We start from the raw sequence: 27,914 nt of genomic DNA on the forward strand, positions 1-27,914 counted from the left end.
GCTCTGTCTTACCATGGCCTGGTTTCCCCTCAGATTTCTGCCACCAACCATCATCACCCCTGTGACCACAGAGCTCGTTCTTCTCACCCACTTACCCGGCCTGAAATGCCATCGTTCGACGGAGGCCACGGGTGTATCACAAGCGTGTCTCTCTCACCATAGTGTGAATTTATGCATCCGATCAAGTGTGCTTGTCTAGCAGCTGCGTGGGATCGGGAAGAGGAAGCATGGACTCTCGCGTGGGAAAGCAAAGCGTGGCTTTGGAACTTGCAAGGCTGTGATGAAGGGAGCCCGGGTTTCTTCAGATCAGTGGGCAGGCCAGAGAGAGGTGTGAAACGGGAGGAGTGGAAAGGGGAAGTCTCAGAAGACGCAGTTCACATCAACTCCATCTGACCTACTTCACATTTCTGCTTGGGCGCCACCTAACTGGAAAAGAAATGCTGATATTCACTCAAATAATGAAGAGGTGAGGGTGACTGGATGGCTTTGGCGGACAGAACTGACCGACTTTTTTTTTTTCTGCTAGAAATTCTGTGCACAATCCGTTCTGCAGAGTTCAAGGACCTTTGCTAACAAACAGGCATTCTGTTCAGCATGCAAACTTGGACTTGCCAGGGGGTGGGGGCCTCCCGCGCTCCCTCCCAGGATCAAGATTCTTCTGCTCACTCGTCATTCCCAGCACACCCCTGGCACTTTCTCACCCCTGCGCCTTTGCTTTTGCTGTTCTTGTCCTAAGGACTGGCTTTCTCTGGCTTCTACCCATCCTTTGAGGCCCGCTCGATGGTGTCTTTTCTCGATACCATCCATTCATTCATTCATTCAGTCCTTCAGCAAATGTTTCCCGAGTGCCCACTAAGTACGAGGCAGTCTTCCAGATGATGAAGTCCAGCAGTAAACAAAACAGAGAGACTCAGCCCTTACCCTTATGGAGCTTGTATTCTGGTAGTCAGCACCCTTCTTCCCAAGACAAAAATAATCACGCCACCCCCCAAGGTCACATGTCCGAACTGCAGTAGTTATCCTATGGTCTTAGAAGGGGCTGGCATCTGGTCCTCCCAGTCTCCTCTGTGATGTACCCCATGCCAAGCACCGGAAGCAGCCCTTGATTTCTTTATTTTTTTTTTTTAAAGATTTTATTTATTTATTTGACAGAGAGAGATCACAAGTAAGCAGAGAGGCAGACAGAGGGGAAGGGGGAAGCAGGCCCCCTGCTAAGCAGAGAGCCAATGGGGCTGGATCCTAGGAATCATGACCTGAACTGAAGGCAGAGGCTTAACCCACTGAGCCACCCAGGCACCCCTTGATTTCATTATTCAAGGAATTAAGGAGAGCACATCTGGTAGGAAAGGGAGAGGTAAGGGGTTTTTTTTGTTTTGTTTTTTCTTTTCTTTTTTTTTTTTTTTTTTACGATTTTATTTATTTATTTGTCAGAGAGAAAGAGAGACAGAGAGCAAAATCAGGGGGAGCAGCAAGCGGAAGGAGAAGCAGGGTCCCCACTGAGCAAGGAGCCCAGTGAGGGGCTCTATCCCAGGATCCCGGGATCATTATCTGAGTCAAAGACTTAACCCACCTAGCCACCCAGGCATCCTAGAGGCAAGCGGTCTTTTTTTTTTTTTTTTTTAAGATTTTATTTATTTGACAGAGAGAGACACACACAGAGAGAACACAAGCAGGGGGAGTGGGAGAGGGAGAAGTTGGCCTCCCACAGAGCAGAGAGACTGATGCCAGGCTGGATCCCAGGACCGTGGGATCATAACCTGAGCCAAAGGCAGATGCTTAAAGACTGAACCACCCAGGCACCCAGAGGTGAGAGATCTTACATGCAAACTCATATGCAAAACTTGTACGCACAGCACGTGTGCTATTTTTACTCGGCCTTAGTATTGCATAAGGGATCACTAAAGCAGTTTGGGGAATTTATCCTAAAGCCGTGTTATCCCGGTAGACACAGGGTTATATCCCTCGGGGTGTGTTTATTTGGGATGGATTGGGGGTGATGGATTTAGGAGAGCTTAAGTTCCCCTCAGGTGATTTCTTGGGAGCCACCCCAGTCAGGTCCATTGTAGCTGCCCAGGACCCGGTGGGACTGTTGCTGAACAGGCAGGAAAGTGTAACATGGACCCGGCCATCTGATCCCAGGGCCGGGCACTGTGTGGGTGTGAAGCACACTTGGGACTCCAGCGAGCTGGTGTGAGCTCAGGTTACCATTGGCAGAGGCCCTCTGAAGGAGCTGCTCCCCGGCTCACTCCTCCTCCTCCGAGCCCTGGGGATGAAGCCAGGAGGGACGCAGCTGCCCCTGGAGGAAGCAGGGCGACATCCTGTATACTTGAAAAGAAAACTGAAAGTGCCTTTCTTCACAAGAAACTATTGTGTTTTCCTCTTTTTTCATAACCCACAGGTATGACAGAGTTCCTCTGGTCCCAGGCTGAGGGGGCGGGGGCGGGGGGTGGTGGGGGGAGGGGGAGCCAGAGAGGTATGAAGGGAATTTGGATTGTTCCGTGGTGCGTGTTCTTCGTCTAACTCAGGGAAGGTGTCAGCCAGCTGGAGCCCACCCCGAGGAGCCCCTCGCTATATGATAGGGTCCTGGTGATAGGAACCTCTCTTCTGGCTGTTAACGTGCATTCCTGTGTAGATGTGGAAAGAGAGAAAGCATGCCGGAGCCGGAGCTAGGATAGGAATGTGAGTATTTCCTTAATTGGACACGAGAGCCTTGAACTGGTTCCAGTTTGGGTGTTTTCTTTCAAGAGCCTGGACCCCAAAGATTCCGTAGAGTTTTCTTTCTCACAAAATCCCTTTGGTTCAAAGGCCCCTTGATAGAAATAAAGAAAAAGCCAGGGCTGAATCTCTTTGATATTTGGGAAGGCAAGATTCCAGATCGCAGGCTTCTTTGCGGGGTGAGGAGGTATTGGGTGGAGAGAAGGAGACCCCTCCTAAGACGGTACAGGGCAAGAGTGCCCACAGGCTGTCTGTCGGGCCTCAGAGCCTGGATGGGAGGATGCAAAGCACTCTCCCCTCGAGCATTGATAGAAGAAATTTCTCTTAGCCTTCTGAGTGTTCTGAGAACTCAAAAGATTCCTCTTGCCTCCTTTATTGCTTTAGGAGTCTGCAGCACAGAGAAGCCATGCCACAGGCCTGAGAACTCACAGCAAAGTAAGTCAAAGGCTAGAGGATTTTGTCTGGTAGGTTTGGTGGTTTTGTGTGAGGACTAGTCACCTGATGGCTTACGTGGGAAAGCAGCCCACAAACAGGCATTGGCCATGTGTCCAGAACCCAGGTGGACACTTGCTGTGAGGCACCAAAGACGAACTCGTAGAGGGTGAGGGGTGATGTGGGGACACTGGGAGCACCCACTGGGCAGAGCTCTGCTACTTGCCTCTCATGTCTGGCACTCCCCCTCCCCCACCCAGCACTGGAAACTTCAGTCAAGGGACTCCAGGGGAAAATGGGGCGGTCTGTGGGAACTGAGTGAAAAACCAAAGCAGATACAATCAGCTCTGCTGAACCCCATCTTTTCCCCCAAAACACCTTAAAAACAAGCCCCGCGTCTGCTCAGTGCTTTCCAGCTTACCAAGTGTTTTCATAACACTCTCTCATTTCATCCTCACATCAACCCACACACATTCTTGCCTTTCAGATTTCTTATGTACTCAAATGAGTTTCCTTGAAAAAAATTGGCTAGAAACTCCCCTTCTTCTACTCATTTTTTTTTTTAAACCCCAAGACTTTGACTGATATCTTTAAGAAGCTCCCAGATTCCCAGGGTGGGAAACTTATTTATTCTGCCAGCCCTAGCCAACTGGGTGGTGTCCAGTAGTTCTGGTCTTTGCTATTGGAACTAACATTAAAAAACAAAACACTTATTTGTTTGAAAGAGAGAGAGTGAGCAGGGAGAGGGAGAGAAGCAGGCTCCCCGCTGAGCACGGACACCGCCCCACGATGATGATGATGATAGTGACGATGACAATGCCGACAGCAACAGTGATGATGGCATGGGGGGGATGGGAAGGGGCTCGATCTCACAATCCTGAGATCATGACCTGAGCCAAATCAAGAGTTGGATGCTTACCTGACACAGAGCCACTCAGCTGTCCCTGGAGCTAACATTTTATATTCAGCTTGTAGTTGATCTGTTAAAACAAATAAAGGCACAAGGGCTAGGATAAGCCTAGGACTGTGGGGAAAACAGAGGCTTTAGAACAAAGACCCAGAGTCAAATTCTAGTTCAGCCATTTGAGAACTATGTGGCCCTGGCCCAGTTACTCAACCTCTCAGAACCTCTCTCTCCATCTGACAAATGGGACAATAGTGCCTATGTCTTAAAGTCATCATGAGGGGTAAACATGCTAGCAGATGCAAGCGCACCTTAGGCAACAGCTACTTTGTGAAGTCCCTTGGAGCTGAACACAGCACCGACGTCACCACTGCTAGGCAGGTTAAAAGGAATGCTTTCTTTTTGCAAGGCTGGAGGGAGATAAAGCATGGAAATACACTGCAAAGGAATTTAGATGGAGACTTTTTTACTCAATGAATAATTAGCTACACGGCCTGCATACCTGGACAGGGATGCCACGGGTAACTGAGTACCTTTTATTATTTTTTTTAATTCTTATTTTAGGTGCAAGAGAAAAGGAGCTGGGAAACTGGATTTAGGCCATGTTGGAAAGCAAGGTGATTCTGATTACACTTGGATTTTTGTTGAAGCAGAATTGCAATTCGACTCTTGAGTCCCTGAAGCAAAGGCGGCAGAGGGAGAGGTGCAGAGGGCTGTTTAGATCCCTGAGCGGTACACAGTAGGTGCTCAGGAAATCCCAGTGGTGGGCTGATAGGGTTCGGAGAGTCCAGATCACGAGTTTGACTTTCGCTGCTGACTTCTTGGCAGAGGCATAGCACTGTAGTGGAAAGAACATTTGACCAGTGGTCTGAAGGCCTGCGTTCAGGTTCCATCTACACCATTTAATAGCCTGGTGACCTTGGGTGTGCCATTTAATCTCTTAGGTGTCTTCTCACCTGTAAAATGAGGAGACTGGATTCGGTGATTTGGAAAGTCTCTTTCAGCTCTAAGGTTCTGGGGCTCTATGTTCACTTCACTCAGTGGTGTTTCTGTTTCTTTATTTGAAAGCAATAGGGATAGAAACCTATCTCATAGGATATTTGGGAAGCCGTGGTCAGTCTGCATGTTTAAATACCCTGTGTCTTTACAGGTATGATCACAGCCATGTAGCAGAGTAGCTGCGTGATCTCCGGCAAGTGCCCTAATTTATTTCAGACTCTGTTTGCACACTCTGGGCCAGGGACCACATATTGTGCTATGGGACTCTTATTACATTCTTAGGAAAGCTGAAATCATGAAAATGCTTTGAAAACGGCAAGGCACTACATCAAGTATTATGATTGTGAAATGGCATAGTTGTTATAGTGACATCAAAGTGTAGCCCCGTGCCTCCCCTATTTTCATATGAATGAATGTGTCGCCATGGTTTCAGAAAACAAAGTGTACATTTGGGGTTCTAACCTAAGGCTTGCTTTCCACTCCAACTTATTGACAAGAAGTAAATTTCAGTTAAAATGGGCATTAATATAAAGTTTCCTCAAGAGCAGGCATCTGGGGTTACCTGGGTGATTCAGTTGTTAAGTGTCTGCTTTTAGCTCAGGTCATGACCTCAGGGTCCATGGATGGAGTCCCACATCGGGCTGCCTGCTCAGCAGATAGCCTGCTTCTGCCTCTCCCAGTCTCCCTGCTTGTATTCCCTCTCTTGCTGTCTCTCTCTGTCAAGTAAATATATAAAATCTTAAAAAAAAAAAAAAAAAAGCAGGCATCAGGGAGTTACCCCAAGGTTCTCCAATGCAGGGGATTTTTCAGGAGCCCAGACATCTGCTGGTGGAGACCTTACATCCCACCCTCTTCAAAATGAGGCCATTTTAAGGGTGTGTGTGTTGCAGGAGTAGGGGATAGCTTTCTGAGTCTAGAAAGTTTTGCAAGTAGTAATCATCAATATGTAACTGGGGGGGGTATTGGTATATGAAAATGGTGAGTCAGTCTTTCATCCCAGGCCTTGCCAGGGATTGCTACTGGGGAGAAATGGCAGAAGACACGAGCCCTGCTCTCCCAGGGCCGGCGTTAGTCCCTGGAAAGCCAGTGTGTAATCCAGCTCTCCGAGCACGGGCATCTCCTTTGACTCCCTAGATGACTACATGTCCCAACCAACCTTTTGAGAACTTCTCCCCCCTTGCAAAAGGCACAAACAACCCTGTTAGCAGTAATCCCGTACTGCTAAGTAATCCCCTTAGCATGGGTCCACAGGAGCTCTGGTGCCCCCATCAGTTCGCCATCTCCCCAAGGAACACCACAGAGTGGGACTTGGAAGCATGAATCAATTTCTCATTTATGGTATGCGGTGGGGTGGGGGTGAGCAGAAGCTCCTGAATTTCTCTAGTTGGAAGGATCAACTTGGGGGTGGCGATCAGGGAGTGAGGGGTTGTCTTGGAGCTGTGTTTTCATAGGAAGTACACTGTTTATTACTCAGGCGGGACATGTATGAATGACCAAAAATAGCAAGGTTGTTTTTATTTAATCCTTGCCGTTATTTTTATTTGGGTTAGCTTGGGAGGGCTCATGAAAATTATGAGGGCCTCCTCATGGTCCTGCCCCAGTTCAACAGACATTACCATGAATCCTATAGCTCCTCACCCCAGTTCCGCTTAGGTATTTCCTCTTTTAAGCCTATATATGGATTCAAGACATTCACTACCTTTCAAAGAGCTGATTGACTTCAAAGCCCATTTAATTTTGCCAAGTTTTTGAAAGCTCCCCCTTTCCTCTCCTGCACACACACACTTCCTCAATCCGCAGTACACACATAGATCAGGGTTATAAAGCCATTTTACAGGAGTTTTTGAAGCAGAGGTGTGAAGCAACGCGCTCCCGCCACAGAGGGGCAGACTCCCAGCCTGGCTCTGGGGGCTGCGAAGCCTGACCACCAGGACAGACCCTGGAGTTGTAATTCCCGGGCGGTGTGGGAGGGGTTTGGCCCAAGCTCTTTGTTTCAGATCCCGAGTCAAGGCTGGTTGGGGTGCCCACCTGCACCCCCTGCCCCGTGCCGCCGTTGTGTAGGTGTCCAGTGGAAAAACCCTTCGACGATACCACATCCTTTCACACACAAATAAAACCCTCCACGGATCCGCGGGCTGCAGACCAGTCCCTTGCAAGCTAACGCGATCCCCACGGGTACTCGGTCTCCCCGGCTTCGCGCTCCCTCCCTCCTTCCCACTGCCTCTTTTTTAGCGATGCTCCGGTTCTCACACAGCTTGCTAGAGATGGAAGGGACGCGCCTCGGGCCTGGTTTGGGGGATGAACTCTGAAGAGGGGTCCCGAGTTATGAGTCGGGGACGGCGAGAGGGTGCAAAGGAGGGCGCCGGCGTCTGGCATTCAGGGTCGAGGGATGGCGCCCTCCTACCGCGCAGCGCGGCGGCCGAGCGGTCACGTCCGGAGCGGGTCCCGTGCCCTTCTCAAGCCTACGATCCTCCGCCCCGGGTGCCCAGGGGGTGTGTGGAAGGAGGAGGCCGCGGGCGCGGGAGGGTTTGTCACCAGGAAGCGGCGTTGACATTGAACTGGTGCGTGCGTGTGTGTGCGCGCGCTCGCGTGTATCCACGCGCGTGTCTGCGTGTGTGAGTCTTGGGGAGGGAGCCCGGCTGGAAGCAAACCACGGCCTTCGGGGAGCTGAGCCGAGCGCGCCCCCGAGCCGCAGCCTGCAGTAGCTGCGAGCGCTGAAGCCATTCATGATTTTGGTGACGTTATTCCAGGAGTGGGCGAGAGGGGGGCGGGGCCTCCCGGGGCCGAGCCCCGCCCCCGCCCCTATAAATACAGCTTCCCCGGCTCTTTGTGGGGCCGCGAGCTCGGTGGAGAACCGCGAGCTCCGTGTGTGCTGCAGACGCCCTGGCAGTGGGGTTGTCTCCGGAAGGCGGACCGGCGAACGCCTAGTGCCCGCACCCCGCCGCCTGCCGCTTCTGTCTGCGCCCCTGACATCCTTACTCGGGACGCGGTGACCGTTTTTAAATCACAAGGGCGTGGGTCAGCCTCCCCTAGGACTTCATGTCTGTATATTTCCCCATTCACTGGTGAGTACCCTGCGCCCTCGGCGGGCATCCGTCTCGCGGCCATGGCTGCGGGGCCCGGGCGCCCGCTCCTGCGGGCTCCGGTGCGAGGGCAGCAGGCGGCGCGGACGCCGGCACTCACCCGCCGCCCCAGCCCGTGCAGGAGTCAACGTCAAGGTTGCAAAGGTGGGGGTGGGGGGAGGTGGTGCCAAGAGCATCCAGACAAAGGGAGTGAACTCGAAGCCCTCACTTAAGTGACGGCTGGGAGGGTGTGTATGTGCTGGTGGTGAGGTGGGGAGGCGGGGGGAGAACCTGGGATCAAGCCCGAATCCCGCTAATAAAACCCCCAATGCGGAGGGCTGCGGGAGGCACGCGCCCCGGCTGGCGCAGGGGGCTCCAGCTCTCCCCCGCCCCCTCCCCTTTTTCTTTTTGTTTGCATGCAAGTCTCGGCGTCGAGGCCGGCGGCAGCGGGGCTGAGCTGGTGCAAAGGAGGCTTTTGCAGAGCGTCGAGGGGTGGGGAAAAACGCTCTCCCCACACGGAACCCGGTTAAAGCCACAAGCAGCAGCAGAAGCACACGCCGCACCCTCTCGATTTCATTCCTCTTCAAAAACCCGATGCGCCTTTGTGGGGGCCCGGGCTGGGGCGGGGGAGCCGCCCTCGCCCGCCGGGGTGGAAGAATCCCGGGCCGGGCCAGGGGCGGAGGAGGTTCGTGCGGACCCGGGATCCGGGCCGGGAGGGATGCGCCGCGGACGCCGCGCTCGTTGCGGAGCGAGGCCCGGGGCCGCGCCGGCTGCCGCTTCCTTCCTGCGCCCGGGAAGAGGAGGAGCGGCCGGGGGGAGCATTGGCGGCGCAGGAGGGCGCCCTCAGGTGCTGGCAGGGCGGGCGGGACCCGCAGGTTCCAGCTCCGCGCTGTCCTGCTCAGCCCAGGAACCGGAAAGTTCATGCGTCTCGCTTCAACTTTTGGGGCCCGCGCCACAGCCCGGAGCGAGGAGCGAGCGCCCCTACACCAGGCGAAGAACCGGGCGAGAGCCTCTGGGCGCTCTTCTGGCCCGTTTCTTTGCGGGTCGGTTGGGCAGCCTTTCCATGACCCGGGATCCCTTTGGAGTCCCCTTCCCACCGCCCACCCCCCCTTCCTGACGCTAACCCTTGCCGGAAGCCCAGCATCTGTCTCTCCTCCCCCACCTTGGCTCTGTTTAGAGAAATGAACTCTCAGAACAAAGTAAAAATTCCCCTACCCGTGAGGCTTGCGTACCCCCTCCTTGGGGGCGCCCCTCCCCTCCCACCTCCCTGGCGAGTGAGCAGCCAGGTGCCATGTGGGGTAAGACTTGGAAGGCTACTGGAAGCTTTGTGCTGGTGGCCACCCCAGATTTGCCAAGGTGGGTGTTAGGGCCCATCAGAGTTACTATCCCTTGAGAAAGTAAGGGGAAGAAAATAATTGGGAATTATTTTATAGTTGGTTAGTACTTAATAGCTTGCCATGGTTTTTCCACCCGAGATTAGCCATTTAGCATAACTGATATACGCATTATTAGCGTTATGGTAAGAAACAGGGCACCTGTGGCTCAGAGAGGTTGTATTGCTTGTTCAAGATCACACAGCTCTTGAATGGCAGAGCTTGCACCAGACCTAATGCTTCTGTTTCCAAATCCAGTGCTGTTTCTACTCGTTGTAGTAAGCATGAAATGAAGAAGAATCCAAGGAAACCCCTGTTTCCTTAGATGCAGTCTGCCTAAAGCCTTGCCCACATTTTTCTTCTTTTTTTGTAACTGTGTGTAAAGGCATGATGGTGAAAATATTGGGTGTTGTGTAGGGAGTACACTGACTTTGGTATGTACTATTTGGCATTATGCATTCCGGACCCTGTATGTGCCCATGGTTTGTGTGAGGATAATGGAACATTTGTATCCTGCTTACAGAGTACAAAGCACTTTCACATGTCAGCCATTGGTGGGCCAGCTTGGCCCCTCTGGAAATTTCCTTTGCAATCAGAGTCTGGGCATCCTTAAGGCTTTTAATCCAGGGGATGTTTTTCAGGCTTCGAGCTTGCAGCTGCTGTGGCCAGCCTAGAGAAGGGGGTTGGATGGCAGATGTGAAGCTTGCAGAAAGCTGACCCCTTGGGGCTTTAAGTGGGACATTTTGCAAAAACGAACACCAGAGAGAGAGAGAAAGAGAGAGAGGAATTTGGGAAGGCAGCATTATTGGACTTGGTTTCCCTGAGACGGACTTGTTATCATTATGTAATAATAATATGCAGTTCCCCTAGAGACGGGTTGAATTGGTTTTAATATAGACAGATGGACTCAGCTACCTACTGTTTCGGTTTTTTCTAGTTCTGTCACTTAAAAGAAAATCCAGAGTCTCTCTGTGCCAGTGGGGACTTGCACAGGAGAGGAGGGAAGAGAGGTTTGCCAGAGAGGTTTCCAAGCAGTTTCAGGGCTTTGTTGGGGGAGGCTGAGAGCCCTGATGCCGTGGCTTACCAGGCACTTCCTCAGGGTGTGAGCTTGTTTTTCTGTGAGTTCTGTTTTGAACACCTCTCATCCTGCCTCCAGACAGTCCCCTGATCTAACAGCAGAAAGCACCAAGGATAGGAATGTGAAAGCGCGCATGTTTGTTGACTTTTGGTCTGGGTTTCTTGGCAGCCCCGACTATCTGAGATCCGCCGAGATGACTGAAGTGATGATGAACACCCCATCCATGGAGGAGATTGGCCTCAGCCCCCGAAAGGACGGCCTTTCCTATCAGGTGAGTCCTTTCCTATCCCGGGGTCCTTCCGGCACTTCAGAGCCTGGTGACTTTCGCTGGGGCTGGAGGCAGATGTGGTTCTGCATCCCAGTGCCACCTGGAACAGCTGTGCGACCTTGGGAAACTCCCTTCATGCCAGTGAGCCTCAGTTTCTTTGTCTGTAAAATGGGGCAACAATAGTCATTACCTCAGGAGACTGTGGTAAAGATTCAACCTGAGGAGATGCTTTGTGGAAGGCATTCACGGTGCCTGGGACACAGTCAGGGTTCGGCAGGCGTGAACCGATGTCACTCATTAGTCATCCTGGCTGCTGTGGCCTCTCACACTGGCAGCAGCAAGGGGGGCAGATGTGATTTGAGCAGTCAGTCCAGACCAGCGCTTCCCTTCACAGCCATGCCTTGGGCACTAGAAACATCACCTCGAAGGGTAGCTTATGGGGAGAGGTTATTTGGTGGAGTGGAATGCTGCTTTCTTCCTCAGGTGATGGTTGACCCACTGAGGCCCACAGAGTTAATGTTCAGAGTAGGTAGAATTGAGGAGCCCTTTCCCCAGAGGCAAGCTGTCTCAGGGGTGTGATTTCTGGCGTCTAGATTAGACATTGTCCTATGTGATGGATCCAAAATACAGGAGGACCTCAAAAAGTGCCCTCAATGTGACCTTCAGACTCTTGAAACAGTGCTCTTCTTCACCTGCAGTGCGCTCGTCTGCTGCCCCCCAGCTAGCTACACGACACCTTACTGTCTCTGGAGACGTGAACTGCTCATATTTCCAAGGAGAGTCCCGAGGTTCTTACATGTGGGAGGGGAAGGAGTCTATTTTTAAGGGAAGACCTTGGAGCTAGGGAAATTGTGTGCAAACGGTGCTTGGCTTGGGGAAGGAAGATGAATGGGCTCGTGGGCCCATTCAGCAGATACTAACTGAATGTCTGCGGTGAGCCGGGCGCTTTCCAGATGGTGCTCATTTACTCTCAACCAGAGCTCTGAGGCGGGAGCTCTTGCTCTGTATAACAGATGAAGAAACAGGCTCACACTGTTGTAGTCCCAAACTGCAAAGCCTCGCTCTTCCGGTGTGTCATGGGTCCGGACCTCGAGCTGGTTCTTGCTTAGAATCTAGACTGGCTCTGGCTAGTCGTTCTGTAGAACCATTCCAGGGCATTTATTTTGTAAAGGAAGAAACAGAGAGCTGTGGGTGTGTGACTCAGGGAAGGTTGATCAGAGAGCTGAGGTGAAAGCTGAGTTCGTGTGAGGTAACTTGGTAGTTGACAGCAGGGTCACCTCAGACGGGGAGGCTCAGGAAGGCACCTCTGTTCGGTGTCAGGGTCTGGCCGAGCCCCTTTGGCTGGCTGGAAAGAAGTATTCATGTGGCCTGAGGAGATGAGGGAAGTGGGGGGGAATACCCTTTCCTGATTGGTTTTCTACCCTCTGCCCCCAGAGTGGGTCTGAGAGAGACCATCGAAGGCCCCAAAGCCTGTGGGAGGGTAGAAGTTTCCTGGCCCACCAGTGAGGGTGTTTTTGGATACCAGTTTCCAAGCCTCTGAATCAGACCGAATCTCTTTGTGGTTACAGGTGAGGTTTTCTCTCAGTTCTGGGTTTTAGCGTTCCATCACAGAACGCTTCCAAACACAGTCTCAGTATAGCTTGTGTGTGCTTTCTGTGTTCTCCTTTTGAACATTTTCCGGGATCAAGGTGCCACATCCTGCCGCGCCATTGTCTCCACCTTCAGGCCACCCTGCCGGAGTGAGGGCCAGGACAGGTGAAGGGCGTGGAACGTACCGCCGTTGGTGGGGGGAGGCTGACTTGTGGTCGCAGCAGCGACCATCCGATCGCCTCCGGGCTCCCCAGATGTCATGATGCCACCTGAGAAAGGGCCCTAACTCTTCCTAGTGGAGCTGGCCTAAGAGTCTGGCCCCTTGGGAAATCCGTTCCTGCTGCCCGGGCGAGGGCTACTGTCCACTTCCAAAATACCTTACCTGGAGCTTCAAAGCGCTCTTGTCACCAGATTTCAGGAAGGTCTTCTGGTTGCCTGCTGAAGAGGAAGGGGGAGAGCATCATTTGTCCTGGGTGCTTGCTGTCTGCACTATGCTGCGGTGGGCGCTTGGTGGAGGGCCCAGGGCTCCCGGGGAGAGCAACATGGGCATAATACCCAGAACACAGGCCGTCTGGGGCAGCGGCGCAAGGCCATGGTCAGTCCAGGTACAGACGGCCGTGAGAAGGCTTGGCCAGTCAGACTGGGGCTGGGCCCTGAGAGAATATTAGGACCGGGAGAGAGCAACTCCATCTGTAATCTAATTTTCTTGCACACCCAGATACCCCTTGGCTTGCCCCGGTTTATGCCAGCTGCTGGGCTCTGCAGCCGGCTGATCCAACAATTGTTATATGACCAATATCCTCTGGGCCCACTCAGAGCTCGTGTCATGCAATTAAACACATTCCCGCTGGAGCTCTGGGGACTGGCCGGGACTACGCGGGCCCAAGCCCATCCCCAGTGCATGCTCGGGCTGGGCTCAGATCTGGGGCGGGACATCTCAGAACTCTGCTCTTGGCATCCTTCCCGAGACAGTAATAATAGTACATGGCTTTCACCAGGCCCTGCTTTTCCAAGGAACTGAAAGTGGGAAGGAGACATCAATCCCAACTTGGCAGATAAAAAAGAACCTCAGGCTTGTGATTTGACCTTGAGACAAGGTCGTAAAATGGATAGGCACCCTGGACTTTGTCAGTCATTCCCCCACCTTCCAGATATACCCAAGAATGAAGCTTTCCTCATTTCTCTGCCCCAGATGTGACGTCTTTCTTCTTTCAACACCTGTGGCATTTGTGTTCTGAAGTAATGCCGCCCTGCCCTTTGTGGTTGCGGGTCCTGCCCAAGGCTCTGAGGGCAGGGGAGGCCTTCTTTCCTTCTTTGTGCCCATCAGCCTCCCCAGCCCAAGATGCTTGCTGGTTCCAGGCCTTTCCAGACAGGTGCCAAGTGAATGGTGGTTGTTTTGGTGAGGTTGAGTTTGATGATCTGAAAGCTGGCCATCTTTGCTTCTGCTTTAGGGTTTTGTTTCGTTTTCTTTTTTAAAACGAATTTATTTATTTGTTTGACAGAGAGATCACAAGTAGGCAGAGAGGTAGGCAGAGAGAGAGAGGGAGATGCAGGCTCCCCGCTGAGCAGGGAGCCCGATGCAGGGCTTGATCCCAGGACCCCAAGATCATGACCTGAGCCGAAGGCAGAGGCCCAACCCACTGAGCCACCCAGGCACCCCTCTGCTTTAGGATTTTTAAAGGGTCTTTCCAGCTCAGGCCTACCAAGGCTTTGGATAAATATCTTTATCCCCTGGAAAATTTGGGTCAGCCCTACCTTTCGTGCTTGGGAGTTAGTGTTGTTTTGTGAGCATCTATAAAAGTCAACAGAGCCAGTGCCTGGTTTCATCTTAGCATTTATTTGGAGAGTCAGCTCGGTATGGGAACTCCATGTCTGCACACCTGCTAGGCATGAATTATGGCACCTTGCTGAGGGTGTGAGTAAACAGTTACATGAAAGTTTGAGTACATTCTGGGTGGGCTGTGGGGAGTCGCCGGGTCACTTGGACTGAGTGGGAGGGTCCCCATGAGGACATTTAGATCCCCGATGGTGGCAGCTCCCTCCCCTCATGGAGTCTGTGGGCCTCCCATGGTACCCCCACTCGTGGCACCAAAGCATCTCCTGCTGACACCTTCTTCCTTGGCCCCAACTTAAGGAAGCACTGGTCAGCGGCTGCCTTGTGGGGCCCTCCATTGGCTCCGGAGGATCTAAGAGGGAAGCATTTTGGAGTGCCTCGCCTCTCTGATGGGGTCTCTTTTCCTGCTGCAGCTGACCTGGCCTGGGTCCTGCGTGGGGAAGGATCCTGAGCGTTTGTCTGTAGATGCCAGCATGGCCCGGACCCAAAGGCTCTCGGCAATCTGGCCTTGCTCCCTGACTTGCCCCCGGCACAGCACAGTGAGCCTTCAGCAGTCTTACCATTCTCACTAAGTTCTAGAGAGAGGTATGGCTTCTAGGTTTGCATTTAAAATTGTCCCTTCTCTAGCATCTGGATGGAGATCGGATAGCTCTGTCCTTCTCTAGGCTCTTTAAATTCCTCTCTGATCAGCTGGCGCATCTCTGGCTGTTCCTTATCCCCTCTGCTGTTCTTGGTCACGTACTCCTGCCCCCTGACATCCCTTCGGCAGTCCGACAGGCAGCGGGGGAAGGCAGGGAGGAGGCACCGGAGAAGGAGCTCGCTCTGCTCTTCGCAGCCTTCTGTGTCCTGTGCCTTGCCTTTGATCTGCAGAGCTCAGGACTTCCCTGCCTCCTCCCCTTCTTCCTAAGACTGGAGGAGGGATAGCCTGGCTTTTGCACCAGAGGGAGGAGGGAGAGTGGGGGGTGGGGGCTGACCTCTTGCCACAGTTCTGTCCTTTGCTTCTTGCAGTCTGAGAGCCTGAGTCGGAGCTGGGCGTTCAGGACCGGGGTAGAGCACTAGGCCGGCTGAGAGCTGTCCCCCACCCCGATGGGATCTCTCAGTCTCCTCTCTCTGCAAGGCCCGACAGCAGTGGGATCCCCCATCCCCCTCTTGCTGCCTCCCTTTATCAGAAGCGCAAGTCCTGTCTCAGCGAACAGGCTCGGGTTAATCTCTAAAGTTAGGCCTCGGTTTGGAAACCCCTCTGTGTGGAGCCTTTCTTTAGGAAGACCCCCGAGTCTGGCTCCCCCTGGATGCTCCCACCGGTGCAAATGCATGTGCTGAAATACATGACAGGTCGAGCTTCCGGCCAGGGTTCAGCGCTCAGAGAGGTTTGAGCTCCCTCCCCGACAAGCCCTGCTCAGGAGGCCATTCCCGGGGTGGGGGGGGAACCCATCCACCGCCTGGTGAGGCCCAGGGGTGGTACCCCACATGTTCTCAAGAATTTGGGAGGCTCTGCCGCGTGGCCTCACGGAAGTCCCACGGTCACTAGGAAATCATCTTCTACAACATCAGACTTGAAAAGCCTCTGTTGTCCCTGGAGGGAAATAAAGCTAAAATTGCCGAGCACTTGGCAGGACACGTCCAGCTGTGGCCACGACGTGTTACTGGAATTGCAGCAAGTTTTGTTTCTCCTCTCCCCACTCCCTCCGCTCCGCTCCCTCCCTGGTACAGCTCATAACGAGGTGAGGCAAAACAGGCAGTTCGGGTCACCTGGGGCCAAAGCCCAAGGAGCGCCTCGTTTCTGAGTGGGCATGTGTCTACACACGTGGCCTCTAAGTCCGTGCCTACCTCGTTCAGATCAGCTCTCCTTTGAGGGACCCAGTGCCTTCCTTCTTAGGCCCAAAGCCTTGACACAAACATCGTGTTCACTGTTTTAGAGTGCCCCAGGGGGTGAGGGCCTGCAGGAGGCTGGAATCAGCCCCCTGGGGAGCCCCCAGCCCCCCCAACAGCTCACACGCTGTGGTCACAACAGTCTGTCGCATGGCCAGGGAGAGAACAAGCTTTCTTCACTTCCCCGGCCAACGTGTTGCACGCTAGAACCGAGCAGCCCAGCCTTCTCTCAAAGGGCCTGTGTTAGGCCTGACGCCTGTCCAGTGGTGGCGCGATCCTCACTCTCCGGAGCCAGGGGCTGTGTCTGAGACTGCTCTGTTCCTGCGCCCCTGTGTCCTGAGCTCGCAGGGGTCCACTGGACCCTTCCCCTGTCCGTTTCCCGCACACAGAGCTATCCCTCTACCGAGGCCATCCCACAGCCATGCCACGGCAGAGATTTTTAAAGCATCAGCGTCTTCTTGACATCGGCCCAGACTTCGAAGTTGAATAGAAAGGAGGATTGTACCATTGGGGAAAGGGATGAGTTTGGGTGGCGAATCTTGTGACCGGAGCCAAGAGCTATTCCTGGGTGTCTAGTGAATGTCCTGAAATGATCTTTCAGGTCCAAGTCCTGAAATAATCTTGGGAGCATAGGAAGACAGGCCCTCATTCACATGGGGCTCAGCGTTGTCAAGCCTTCACTCCTTTCCAGTTCAGAGACGCTGGACTGCCTCTGCCACCTGTGGCCTGCCCACCCCAGGGGGATTCTTGATCAGCAAATCAGATCTCGTGTCTGCTGCTTCATTCCTTGGCTGGGGGAGGTCCCTTATTGCACAGATCTTCTTAGAAGAAAATTAATTTGCCAGAAGTTTCTCCAGACTACTGTTCAGCTAGCATTTTATATTTAAAGGAAGTTTGGGAGCTCCTTTGGCCCCCTGACTGCTAGCATTAGGTGCCTGCACTGTCAGAAACTCCTTTTTTAGGCAAACTATAGAGAAGAGGCACCCAAGCATTTAGCTGAAGCAGCATTGACTGCTTGCTTCTCAGCCACAGATATTATTGGAACCAACAGGAAGGAAGGTTCTGGATCTCTCACCCGAAGTAGAATTGGCCTGAGCCTGAAGGGCATTCACAAATCTAAGTTCAGAGGTGGTTGGCTTCTAGGTCTGACCTTAACCTAACTTGAATCTGAAGGTGGTTCTCAGACGGAATTAATAATATATCTTGATCTTGGGTCCTGCCTTTACTTTGTAGAACACTGGTCCACCCTGTGGATTTCAGAAGCATCCTTGACTTTCCAAATTCCCGAATGTTTTTTTCCAGACATACACCTGCATACAAGCTCTGATTTAGTAGGTCACTATTAGCCCAAAGTGTGTGGGCAGCACTGAGCTCAGCCACTGATGTCTGTGGACAGAGCCCCAGGTGCCTGCTGAAGACTCAGACTCATACACACACACTTGTAGACACTCACACGAACACCCACGCATGCACACACGTGCACACGTGTATACACACCCACTCACTTATGACCAAAGGGCCGCTGGTGGAATGTTAATAGGGGTTGTTTTAGAATGGAGTGCTGAGATGATAGGAAAATTTTCTCTTCCTTTTCCCAGTAATTTCACATTTTCATTGAAGAGTATGTATTTTATTGTCCTCTTGCTTACTTCTCAAAGTTACTTCCCAAACTGTGAAGACACTGGCCATGTCTTCATAACCTCTGCCCAGGATGGAATTTTAATTTTCTTTAACCTTTTTGTTTTCTAAATCACCGTGATCTCACCTTGCCCAAATCACAGCTGTTCACATTTTAGCATCTTTTCCAGCGCCCTTAATATTTTCACATAGCCAAAATTGCAGAGCTGCGTTCTGCTTTTTTTTTTTTTTTACTTACCAGTGTGGAAGTCGTCAGCATCTCATCATTTCAACTTATCTTAAAAATGCTTCAAAGCCAGAATTTTTAATAAGTGTACAGTATTAGATCCTAAAGTTAAAACACGATTCTTTTTTTTTTTTTTTTAAGATTTTTTATTTATTTATTTGACAGAGAGAGATCACAAGTAGGTAGAGAGGCAAGCAGAGAGAAAGAGAGGGAAGCAGGCTCCCCGCTGAGCAGAGAGCCCGATGCGGGACTCAATCGCAGGACCCTGAGATCATGACCTGAGCCAAAGGCAGCGGCTTAATCCACTGAGCCACCCAGGTGCCCCTAAAACATGATTCTTTTTCCCATTCTCCAGTTGTTGAAAACTTTTAGATTATCTCTATTTTTCCTCTTACAAATTATGTGATGATTTATATATAACTTTATATATCAGTCTGTCCATAGTTGATACATTTTTCTCAGAGTAGAGTCTTAGGACAGTTTCTAAGTCAAAAGTTGTGTGTGTGAGTGGTGTGTGTTATAACTATAAAGATAATACTGGTTTCTTTTAGAAATTTAGAAGAATTTAAAATACAAAAACCCACCCATATTTCTGTCACTGAAATATTTTGGTATGTTTACTTCTAGTATTTTTTTTTTAAAGATTTTATTTATTTATGTGACAGATTACAAGTAGGCAGAACGGAGATTACAAGTAGGCAGAGAGGCAAGCAGAGAGAGAGGAGGAAGCAGGCTCCCTGCTGAGCAGAGAGCCCGATGCGGGTCTTGATCCCAGGACCCTGAGATCATGACCTGAGCTGAAGGCAGAGGCTTTAACCCACTGAGCCACCCAGGCACCCAACTTCTAGTATTTTTTATACATTTATGTTTAAAAAAATAAAATTGGGATAAATATGTGTATGCTCTAGTAAATTTTTTTTCACTTACTATAATTTTGTGACTCTGTCCATTTGTTTTTCTTTGGAAAAAGGCCTTTCGTTTTGTTACATGTTACTTCTTACTGCCAAATCTTTTTAGGTTATGCCACATTTTGTTCCTGCAAAGAACACTGCTCTGAACATTATTTTACATGAATCTCTGCATAGACTTGATTTCTTTCCTTGGAATAAATTCTTGGAAGTACTAATTCAAAGAGATTCAACATCATTAAGCTTCTTGATTATATATTACTTTAAAGACAGAAAACAAATAGAAGGGTTTATTAGAAGAGAATCTTCTCACCTGGAAAGCTCTAGCGCCTAGAACTTCAGGGGTATAAAAGCTATAGAGATGAGATCATGAAAGCGCTCTGTGGCAAAAGTCAGAAAGGTGTTTGGTTTATTTCAGAGTGTTTAGGTGATGTTGTACATCTTCTTGTAGTTTGTTCCTTGTGTATTTTGAGCAGAGACGATAACAACTAATGATGGTTAGGCAGCACTTAGCCAGCCTTGCAAAATAGCTGGTGATCATATTTTTGTCCCTTCCTGGGTATAATGACACACTCTGGATTACAGATGCATGTGGGTCGGCAACTGTCCTACTTGTCTCCTTTATTCTGTTAATGACAATGGAACACCAAGTGACCTTGAGGAAGACCAGTGATATCATCTCTGCCTGGAGACCCATGACGTTTGGACAGATGCAAATATGGTCCCCTAAGCCATCATGCTCTCTTGGGGTGCCACGTGTGGCTCATGGAATGGTCATGGTTTAGAAATATGGCTTCTCTGGAATCCAGGATGGACTGGGCTCTTAGAAGCAGATCTGAGCATTATAGAAGTTTTGGGCCCAGAACTCAGGTGCCTTTTACCTAACAACTATGCAAACCTCAGGTTCTTTGCAACAAGTAAGCAGCCCAAGCCAGTGTTCCAGTAGGGTCCGCAGATTCCTGGTGGTTTACAAAGTGCGTTCAGGTGTTAACACAAACTTTAGAAATGGCAGTATATTTTTATGGTTACTGCTTATGACAAGTAATACTAGTTTTCCATCTATGTAGTGATACAGAGTTTTATTTTTATGTGTTTAAACAAGTAAGTAAGATAATTGAGCCATCCTGTGTATGTGGACAAGTAGGCGTTAATTACCATGGTGTCCAACTTCCGGAGACTGGCATCACTATTGTTATCATGAAGGAATTTCTTCTCTCCGACTCTCGTATCCTCTAGATGAAAGCATTCCTAAAGATCAGCTAACACTCAATCATGATTCCTGTGATTCTTTGGTCATTTGCCCCTCACATGTGGCAGTTGAAGCCTTAGTATCTTTTCTGGCTGTTTTCCTCGGCAGCCTGAGATCAGAGGTTCTCAGGCCAAATTACTTGTTAATAATGCTCCGTGTATATACTACTTGATGTTTTAACAAAGTGTTAAAACCAGAGGACAGCTGCCCCTGGGGTTCACGGAAATTTTCGAAGGGATGTGACAGCAGAGAGTATTTTCGCGAAACCTAGTCCCACATCTTTAGCCTCCCTGTGTTGCTGTTTGAAAATCCCGTTTCCTGAACCCGGGCTTCCCCAGGTTCTTTGCCTACTTTCTTGTTAAGCTTGCCCTTCCGTCCCCCCCACCCCCTTTATAAGAGAAGGAACTGCTTCTTGCTCCTGAGTCTTTTAAGGTGACTTTCCCTAGGGTGTAGAAACCAGAAGGTCATCAGACAAATGGGCCATTCAAAATGCTACTGCCTAGGAAGTTCCATAAAATCCCGCCGATCTATCACATGAAGAAACCAATAAAAAAGATTACCTTTGTGTGGAACAATTACTTGCGGTATGTTTATTGATCAGTTACATAGCTGCCATGAGCCAGTCCAGATTTGTTGTTGCTAACAGGCCTTAGGGTCATTTGACATAAAAATATTAACTGTCCATTTGTATATGTGACTGTCTATTGCAGAGAAGTATGAAAAAAGCTAATGACTAAAAACTTAATATTAAAATTCCAATGAACAGTAGGATGGAGATACAGTTTCAAGCAGAGAAAAGAATAAGATTTTAGAGCTTGTTTATGAGTTTGTTTTTTATCTTTTTAAATATTTTATTTAAATGTTTAAATATTTTATTTATTTGAGAGAGAGTGCATGAGTTAGGGGGGTTGGGGAGGGAAGGGCAGAGGCAAAAGCAGACTCCCTGTGGAACAGGGAGCCAGACATGGGGCTCCATCCCAGGACCCTGGGATCATGACCTGAAGTGATGGCAGATGCTTAAGCGACTGAGCCACCCAGGTGTCCTGTTCATGAGTTTTTTCATGGGTGATAGTTGATACCAAGTTACTTTGGAATTTATGAGACATTGGGTACATTTAAAAGAGTGGTATAAAAATTCCATTTTCAAATGTTAATGTTTGTGGGCGCCTGGGTGGCTCAGTGGGTTAAAGCCTCTGCCTTCGGCTCAGGTCATGATCTCAGGGTCCTGGGATGGAGCCCCGCATCGGGCTCTCCGCTCAGCAGGGAGCCTGCTTCCCTCTTTCTCTCTGCCTGCCTCTCTGCCTACTTGTGATCTCTCTCTGTCAAATAAATAAATAAAATCTTAAAAGAAAAAAAGAAAAGAAAATGTTCATGTTTGTAATATATCAGGAGTTTTAGATGTCAGTTTAAGAACATGTGGAAGGACACAGAGTTTTTCCAAATTCTTTCAGAGAGTAGATAAGCAGGTGGACTCAAACTGGCACTAGAGCCACTCAGACGGGGGAGTACACGTGACTGCAGTGTGGTCTTGGGTCACTTAGGTGTTCTTTGGACATAACCAGCGATGGCATTTCAGAACATCTCAGCACAGGGGATGATGGGCTACAAATCTGGATAACTGGTTTCTAATCTTGGCTTTGCTCCTACAGAACTCTGTCATCTCAGGAGGAAACTCACATCACTTCTTTTGGCCTTGATTTCCCCAACTCTACGGGACAGAGTGGATTCTCTCACCTTTGTTAGAAGGTTGTGTAATGAGGTGAAATCCTCCGTCCTGATCCTAGCTCCACCCACTGGAGTTAGAAAGAAATCTGCTCTTTTCTTCATGTCAGCCTTCTAGCTGTTTGAAGGCAACTTTGTGTTCCTCTCCAGTCTTCTCCAGTTTTAAAACATACCTTCTTCCTTCAACCTTGACTTAATGTGGTCATCCTCTGGAGGGTGTTTTTTTCTCTAGGCCAGCAGTTCTCAAATGTTTTGATCTCAGCCCCTTTCACATTCTTAAAAATTATTTAGGACCCCCAGAGTTCTTTGTTTATGTGGGCTCTGTCTTTTGATATTAAAACAGAATGTTTAAAATTTTCATGTTTTAATCCCTTTAAAATAGCTGTAAAACCATTACATGTTAATATAAATAACGGTTTTTAATAAAGATAAATATGTTTTTAAAAACCAAACCCAGACCAAAGTTTAGTGAGAAGAAAGGCATTGTTTCACATATTTTTTTTTGGCAAATCTGTTTAATGTCTGGCTTAATAGAAAATGGCTAGACTCTCATACCTGCTTCTGCATTCAATTTGTTGCCATACGTGTTGGTTGAAGTAAATGAAGACAATCTGGGCCATGCAAGATCTGTTAGAAAAGTTAAGAAAAGGAAGAAATATCTTCATAGCCTTATTCAGGTATTTTTTCTTTGCTGTTTCATGAAAATTCAACAAGTGGTGGTTTCTGAAAGGCTAGCAGCAACGTGGAATCTGAAACCTTATCAGTGAGGTTTTTGTACTCTTCCATTCAAATCCAGCAGCAGTCTGTCTGACACTTTGAATGGGTCCTTTCTCCACTTTTGGTTTTGTAATGTGATGTGTTGATCATTTGGAAAATACCTGTTCGATGAGTAAGACAGAGCTTCCAAATATGGACACATTGCATTCTAAAACATCAGAAAGTCACATTTATGCATGTCTTTACCGGTCTCATCAAAAAACCTTCAAGTATTAGGGAACAGACATGTTTACAGTGGCTGATACGATTTATGCTTGAAAGCTTGATTTTTTATCATTGGGACCAAATATTGTTAGTCATTTTCCACAAAGTGATGTGCTTATTTTGCTCACTTTTGAGGACATGTCCCCCGAATACCCAAGTCAAAACAACCATGGTTTATTGGGCAGTCATGTTTTCAAGTAGACACAGTGTTCCATGGGGGAAGTGGCTAGTTGAGCTGGTAACTGCATCACATGAGTGCTTTTTCTTGAGATGACTGTTGTACTTTGGGATGCAGCAGAGTGCTGTCTGCTGCTGGCTTTCCATTTTATCACATACAGTACTAAAACAACATGTACTTAAGAGGCATTATTTAATAAAAATTCATTTTGACTGCTTTATCAAGGATATTAGGTCTTTTTTTCTTTTCTTTTTTTCCTTTTCTCTTTTCTTTTTTTCTTTTTTTTTTTTATTGTGAGTTGGAGGTGGTAAAGACTATAATGACTACAGGTACAGTTTGCTGCTGCTGCATTCATTAATTCTGCCAAGGTGTCAGCAATTTCACCCCCCAGTGTTTTGTATGCCATTAGTGCCAGGGTCAACACAGGGAGAAAGGCAAATGACATCTTTGTACTATTAAGAAAGTATTTTAGGGGCGCCTGGGTGGCTCAGTGGGTTAAAGCCTCTGCCTTCAGCTCAGGTCATGATCTCAGGGTCCTGGGATCGAGCCCCGCATTAGGCTCTCTGCTCAGCGGCGAGCCTGCTTCCTCCTTTCTCCCTCTCTGCCTGCCTTTCTGCCTACTTGTGATCTCTATCAAATAAATAAATAAAATCTAAAAAAAAAGAAAGAAAGAAAGAAAGTATTTTAACTCTGTGGACACTCCTTCCAGGAAAGGAGCTTGGGATCTGAGCTTTGAGAACCACTGCTCTAGACTGAACAGAAAGAATAGGTCTGATCAGAGGACAACAGGGCCATTGCCTCCTTGCTAGTATAGACAGCTTCTAGGAGTACAGCCTTGTTCGTTTCAGTGTTGTAGCATCAGTACTGCAGTTCTGACCAAGTAAAATCTCCAGACCTCTCTTATAGCGCCTACTATCAAGCAAGGCTTCCTGTTTGGGAAGAAAAAAAAAAGTTTTTAACTTAAAGGAAGATGGGTCCATTAGCTGATGACCCCACTTTGGGACAAGTGAGTTGGAGATGATGGATGTTATCTAAGTGGAGATGTTTCATGGAAGGTGGGAGGAGGGAAGTGCAGCTGTAGATTGGGAAATCCTCTGCCTGTGATGGACAGGTGAAGCCAGGAAGCAGAGTCTGAAGAGAAGCCTAGGATGACACCTAGTCTAGGGAGGGCATCTGTCTAGGTAAGATAAAGGTAGATGAGCCAGGGCAGGGGCATATGAATCAGGAGAGACCGTGAAGCCTGAAGCAGGCTGAATGGCCTGGTGGGGTGCTACAGAGGTGGTGTTGAGTGAAAGCCAGGCAAAGGCCATGGGGCAGGACTGTAAGGAAGTCCTCAGAGACTTGAAGGGGCTGTTTCCATGCAGGGACGTGTTTGGAAGTCAAGTGGTTAGGGGTCAGGAAGGGGAATCCAGACAATGACGGGAGGTCTGTGGGACTAGGCCAAACATTCAAGATTTTTGTCTCCAAAACCAAGAATGAGAGAATGGTTAGAAATGGTAGCTTTGCCATTTTGGGCTTTCTGAATGAGAGGAGGTATGCTTTGGGACATTTGGCCAGTATTAATGGAGGAGGATGGAGAAAGGGATCTGTCATCCCTAGGGGCCCAGAGGTGATTGGGAGGCATGTCTTCTTTCTAAAGGGCAATGATAATATAGTCAATAGGATGTGGGTATTTGAAATCATCTATGCCGGATAATGGCGCTCTTTCTCTTGCTGCTCTGGAGAGCTTTGAGAAATGTTCTTTAACCTTCCAAAATCCCCATCAGCTCACTGGGCCCAGAGTTATCAGTAGCAATTAGTGCTAATTAATTGGAATTTGGAACTCTTGACCTGCAGGATGGGTGTGTGTTTGAGAGATGTTTATGAAGGATGGTGTTTATCTGGAGGATTTCCTTTTCTTTTAAGTTTCAGGGCTGGAGGCTTAAGCATCTCTAATCCAAAGGAAGGAGAACCCACAGTTGTTACAAAGCCTGAAATCTTTCCTCAAGTCTCCTCATAGGATTAGAGACACCAGAGAAGGGTAGGAGAGAGTAGGGTGGATGTTCCAAAGCCCCAGACCAGAGGGATTTGAGCAGAGCGAGAGCATCAGGGATGGGAAATGAGGTGACTTGCATCCGACTGGAGATGAGACTGTTCTTCCTCCCTGAATCCAGTTAGGAGCCCCTCTGCTGTTTTCTCTGGTTCTTTCTGTTCTTACTAACCACATTGCACTTTGAAAAGTCAGTAAAATGCAAATAGTGATGATGGTGGTGATGATGGTAAAATAGCAGGAGGCAAGTATTTCGAAGAACATACATATATTCCTTGCCTTCACATGTTGTTAGGGGACAAACAGCAGGGTGACTTTTGTTTGGATTCACTGCTCCCTTGGCAGAGCAGGATGCTGGTGGAGATCTGCCCATTGTTAGAAACCAGCCACTCCTAGGAAGGAATAAACACACATGGCCAATCCATTGTTGTTCTGCAGGAAAAATAAGAAACCCAGACTTTGGGAAGCTGAGCGACAGGAGGGGTCTGATGGCCCGGGCAGTCGACTGCTGGAGTGGGCTGAGAGGGGGGCGGGGGTGTGGAGGTGCATAAGGGAAAAAGATTGCTAGCCGCAGGGGCTTCTACGGAAGACCAGGATCTGGACAAGACAGTGCTTTTTGTTCTGCTTGGCCTAACCCATGCCCTGGAAAGACAGAAACACCAGGAGAGAAGTGAATGAAGTCTAATACATTTCTCCAAAGGACCTGATCTAGAATTGTTGACCCCAAGCCCAGGAGTGCTGCTTACTTGCTCCTGGTCCAAGCCATTGGGACCTCACTCTAACTCTCCTTGGGGACCCCAGTGTTACTTAATGAGAGCCATCATTAAGAATTTAAAGTTTACAGAACATGTTCACACATACCTATGTTGGATCCTCTCCGAAGCCCTATGAGTTGGGAATTAACATTAATCCCAACCTGTAGATGAAGACAGGAGGGAAATGGGCCACCGCAGCTTCGAGCCTTTGGGTCCTATGCTGGGACTCAACATGCAGGAACGTGTAATCAATCCTATAAAGTAGAAATCCCTTCCTTGTTTCACTCAGGAGGCTACTGAAGCTCAGAGAAGTTACAATAACTGGACCAAGGTCACAGAGATAATAAAGAAGACATGGGGGCAAAGTTAAAGCCCAATCTTTCAGACTCCTGGTCTACCACCAGTGGACGTGGCAAGTTTCCATCACAGGCTTGAGGTTGATTATTCCCCCTCTGGGATCAGAGAGGGGAGAGGCTCACTGCATGGTTTTGTGTGCGAGGCAGGTCCCTCTCAGTGCCTTGGGGACTGCCTGGTTATCCACCTCAGGCCCTCTGCCCCATCTCCTCTCTCTACCCTACCCCAGTACACCTCATCCCTCTGTTGGAGCCCGGCAAAGAGGAGCGAGCTGCCCACGCTCCAGAGGTCTCAGCTTGCAGAGCTGGTAATGAGCCCTTTGTGTGTCCAGTTTGCCACCTTTCATCTCCTGCTCCCGCTGGTGTCCGCTTTCCCTATTAGCATCTCTCAGCTCTTTGCTGAGCCCTCCGCCCAGTTTGTGGCCAGCTCGAGTTGTTTGTCAGGGATGATGGCTGAGGGATATGTGCACTCAGGGGAGGGCCGCTTCAACCAGAATTGCTCACATTTTCCATCCCAGGTGCCAGACATCTCCTCTCTTCTCTCCCCACCGCAGAAGCAGTGAGGGTTAGGTCACCTGGCTTAGAGGCAGACAGTTGATAGCTAGGCCCCCAAATTTCAGGCCTTTGAAGATCTGCTATTACCTTTCAATTCCCCCTCCACGGGTGAAATAGGAGCTGACTGACCAGCAGCTCTTACACTTAAGCAAAAAGGTTTCTGACTAATTCCTCACCACCGCCCCCAGCTCGACTTTTTTCTGCCATGAGGCTCTGCCCATGAGGGCCCATTGACCAAACCTCCTGACGGTTTTTCTGGACAACCCTCTTTTCATGGTCCTCATATTTAACTGTTTGTGTTTGCACCGACCAATGCAGCGGCCACTGGCCACACGCAACTATTTACACTTAAATTTATTTTGTATTTACGTATATCAGATAAATTTATATTAATACAAGTTAGAGAAAAAATTAACAGTTTATCTTGTTGTTTCAAGTGCTCAGTAGCCATCTGTGGCCACTGGCTACTGCTTGTGCAGCTAAAGAACATTTCCACTGTCATAGAAAGTTCTAGTGGACGGCTCTAACCCACACAGCCAGAAATGCCAGTATATTGGCAGCCGCAGTTCCATCTCATGGACCATCTCTCTCTCATGGAAGGTCCTAAAGCTCCCTTGACCTTTCAAATGAACCCATGTGAGTTCCCAAAATGTCAGGGCCTGTTGGGGTTAGAGGCCCCCCTGGCCAAGGATGCCTCCGAAGACATGTCCTCTGTAAGATTCCCGAGCGCCATGTTTGCGTGCCTGCCGTCTCCACGCAGTGGGTCACGCAGGACCCAGCCAGAACGGTGTGTAGGATCTTTGAGACTTCACTCCCTTTGTAAAGGAAGGAACTGGGCGTCCATGAGTTTCATCCAAGCCCTCAGCCCTGGCAGCCGCATAGGACAGCTGGGTGGCTGGATGTGGAATCCAGTGTTGGCAGAAGGAGGGCAGGGTAGGCCTGAGAAAACCACAGCTGGGGATGGATGCTTCCAGACCTGCCCTGCCCTCGGTGGGGGTTAGGGTGGAAAATGCTTCTCAGAGCCTCTCCACTTCCTTTCTGGACCTCTTGGAGGGGAGTCTTGGCTGCAGAGGGAGGGGAAAAGGATTCTTTTTTTTTTCCTTCTTCTTCTTTTATTTATTTATTTATTTTTTGCTTGCCCTTCCCCACTGTAGAGAAAAGGGGCACATTGGAATGAGAGGTTTAACCAGAAGCAG

General features: G+C 49.4%; 1 protein-coding gene and 1 long non-coding RNA gene across 3 annotated transcripts in view; one reads left to right on the forward strand and one right to left on the reverse strand.

Moving 5' to 3' along the window:
* The first annotated feature begins 2,538 nt into the window (after positions 1-2,538).
* The window catches only part of LBH (LBH regulator of WNT signaling pathway), a 29,474-nt gene continuing 4,098 nt past the window's right edge, over positions 2,539-27,914 (forward strand). Inside the window, exons 1-3 of one of the 2 annotated variants that reach the window (XM_059405378.1) lie at positions 2,539-2,679; positions 3,100-3,150; positions 10,732-10,834. In XM_059405378.1, coding sequence (XP_059261361.1) covers positions 10,757-10,834 — 78 coding nt within the window. In that variant the 5' untranslated portion in view covers positions 2,539-2,679; positions 3,100-3,150; positions 10,732-10,756. Of the gene's footprint in view, positions 2,680-3,099; positions 3,151-7,887; positions 8,116-10,731; positions 10,835-27,914 lie in introns of those variants that run through there. The other variant, XM_059405377.1, reaches the window with a different exon arrangement.
* On the reverse strand, positions 4,693-7,799 carry LOC132021257 (uncharacterized). Its single transcript, XR_009405278.1, has 3 exons — positions 7,301-7,799; positions 5,613-5,766; positions 4,693-5,007 (listed from the first exon to the last, which is right to left on the reverse strand). It is a non-coding gene; the product is annotated as an uncharacterized LOC132021257 (long non-coding RNA).

This window comes from Mustela nigripes, chromosome 7, assembly GCF_022355385.1.
Source record: "Mustela nigripes isolate SB6536 chromosome 7, MUSNIG.SB6536, whole genome shotgun sequence".
In the NCBI taxonomy this organism is placed as follows: domain Eukaryota; kingdom Metazoa; phylum Chordata; class Mammalia; order Carnivora; family Mustelidae; genus Mustela; species Mustela nigripes.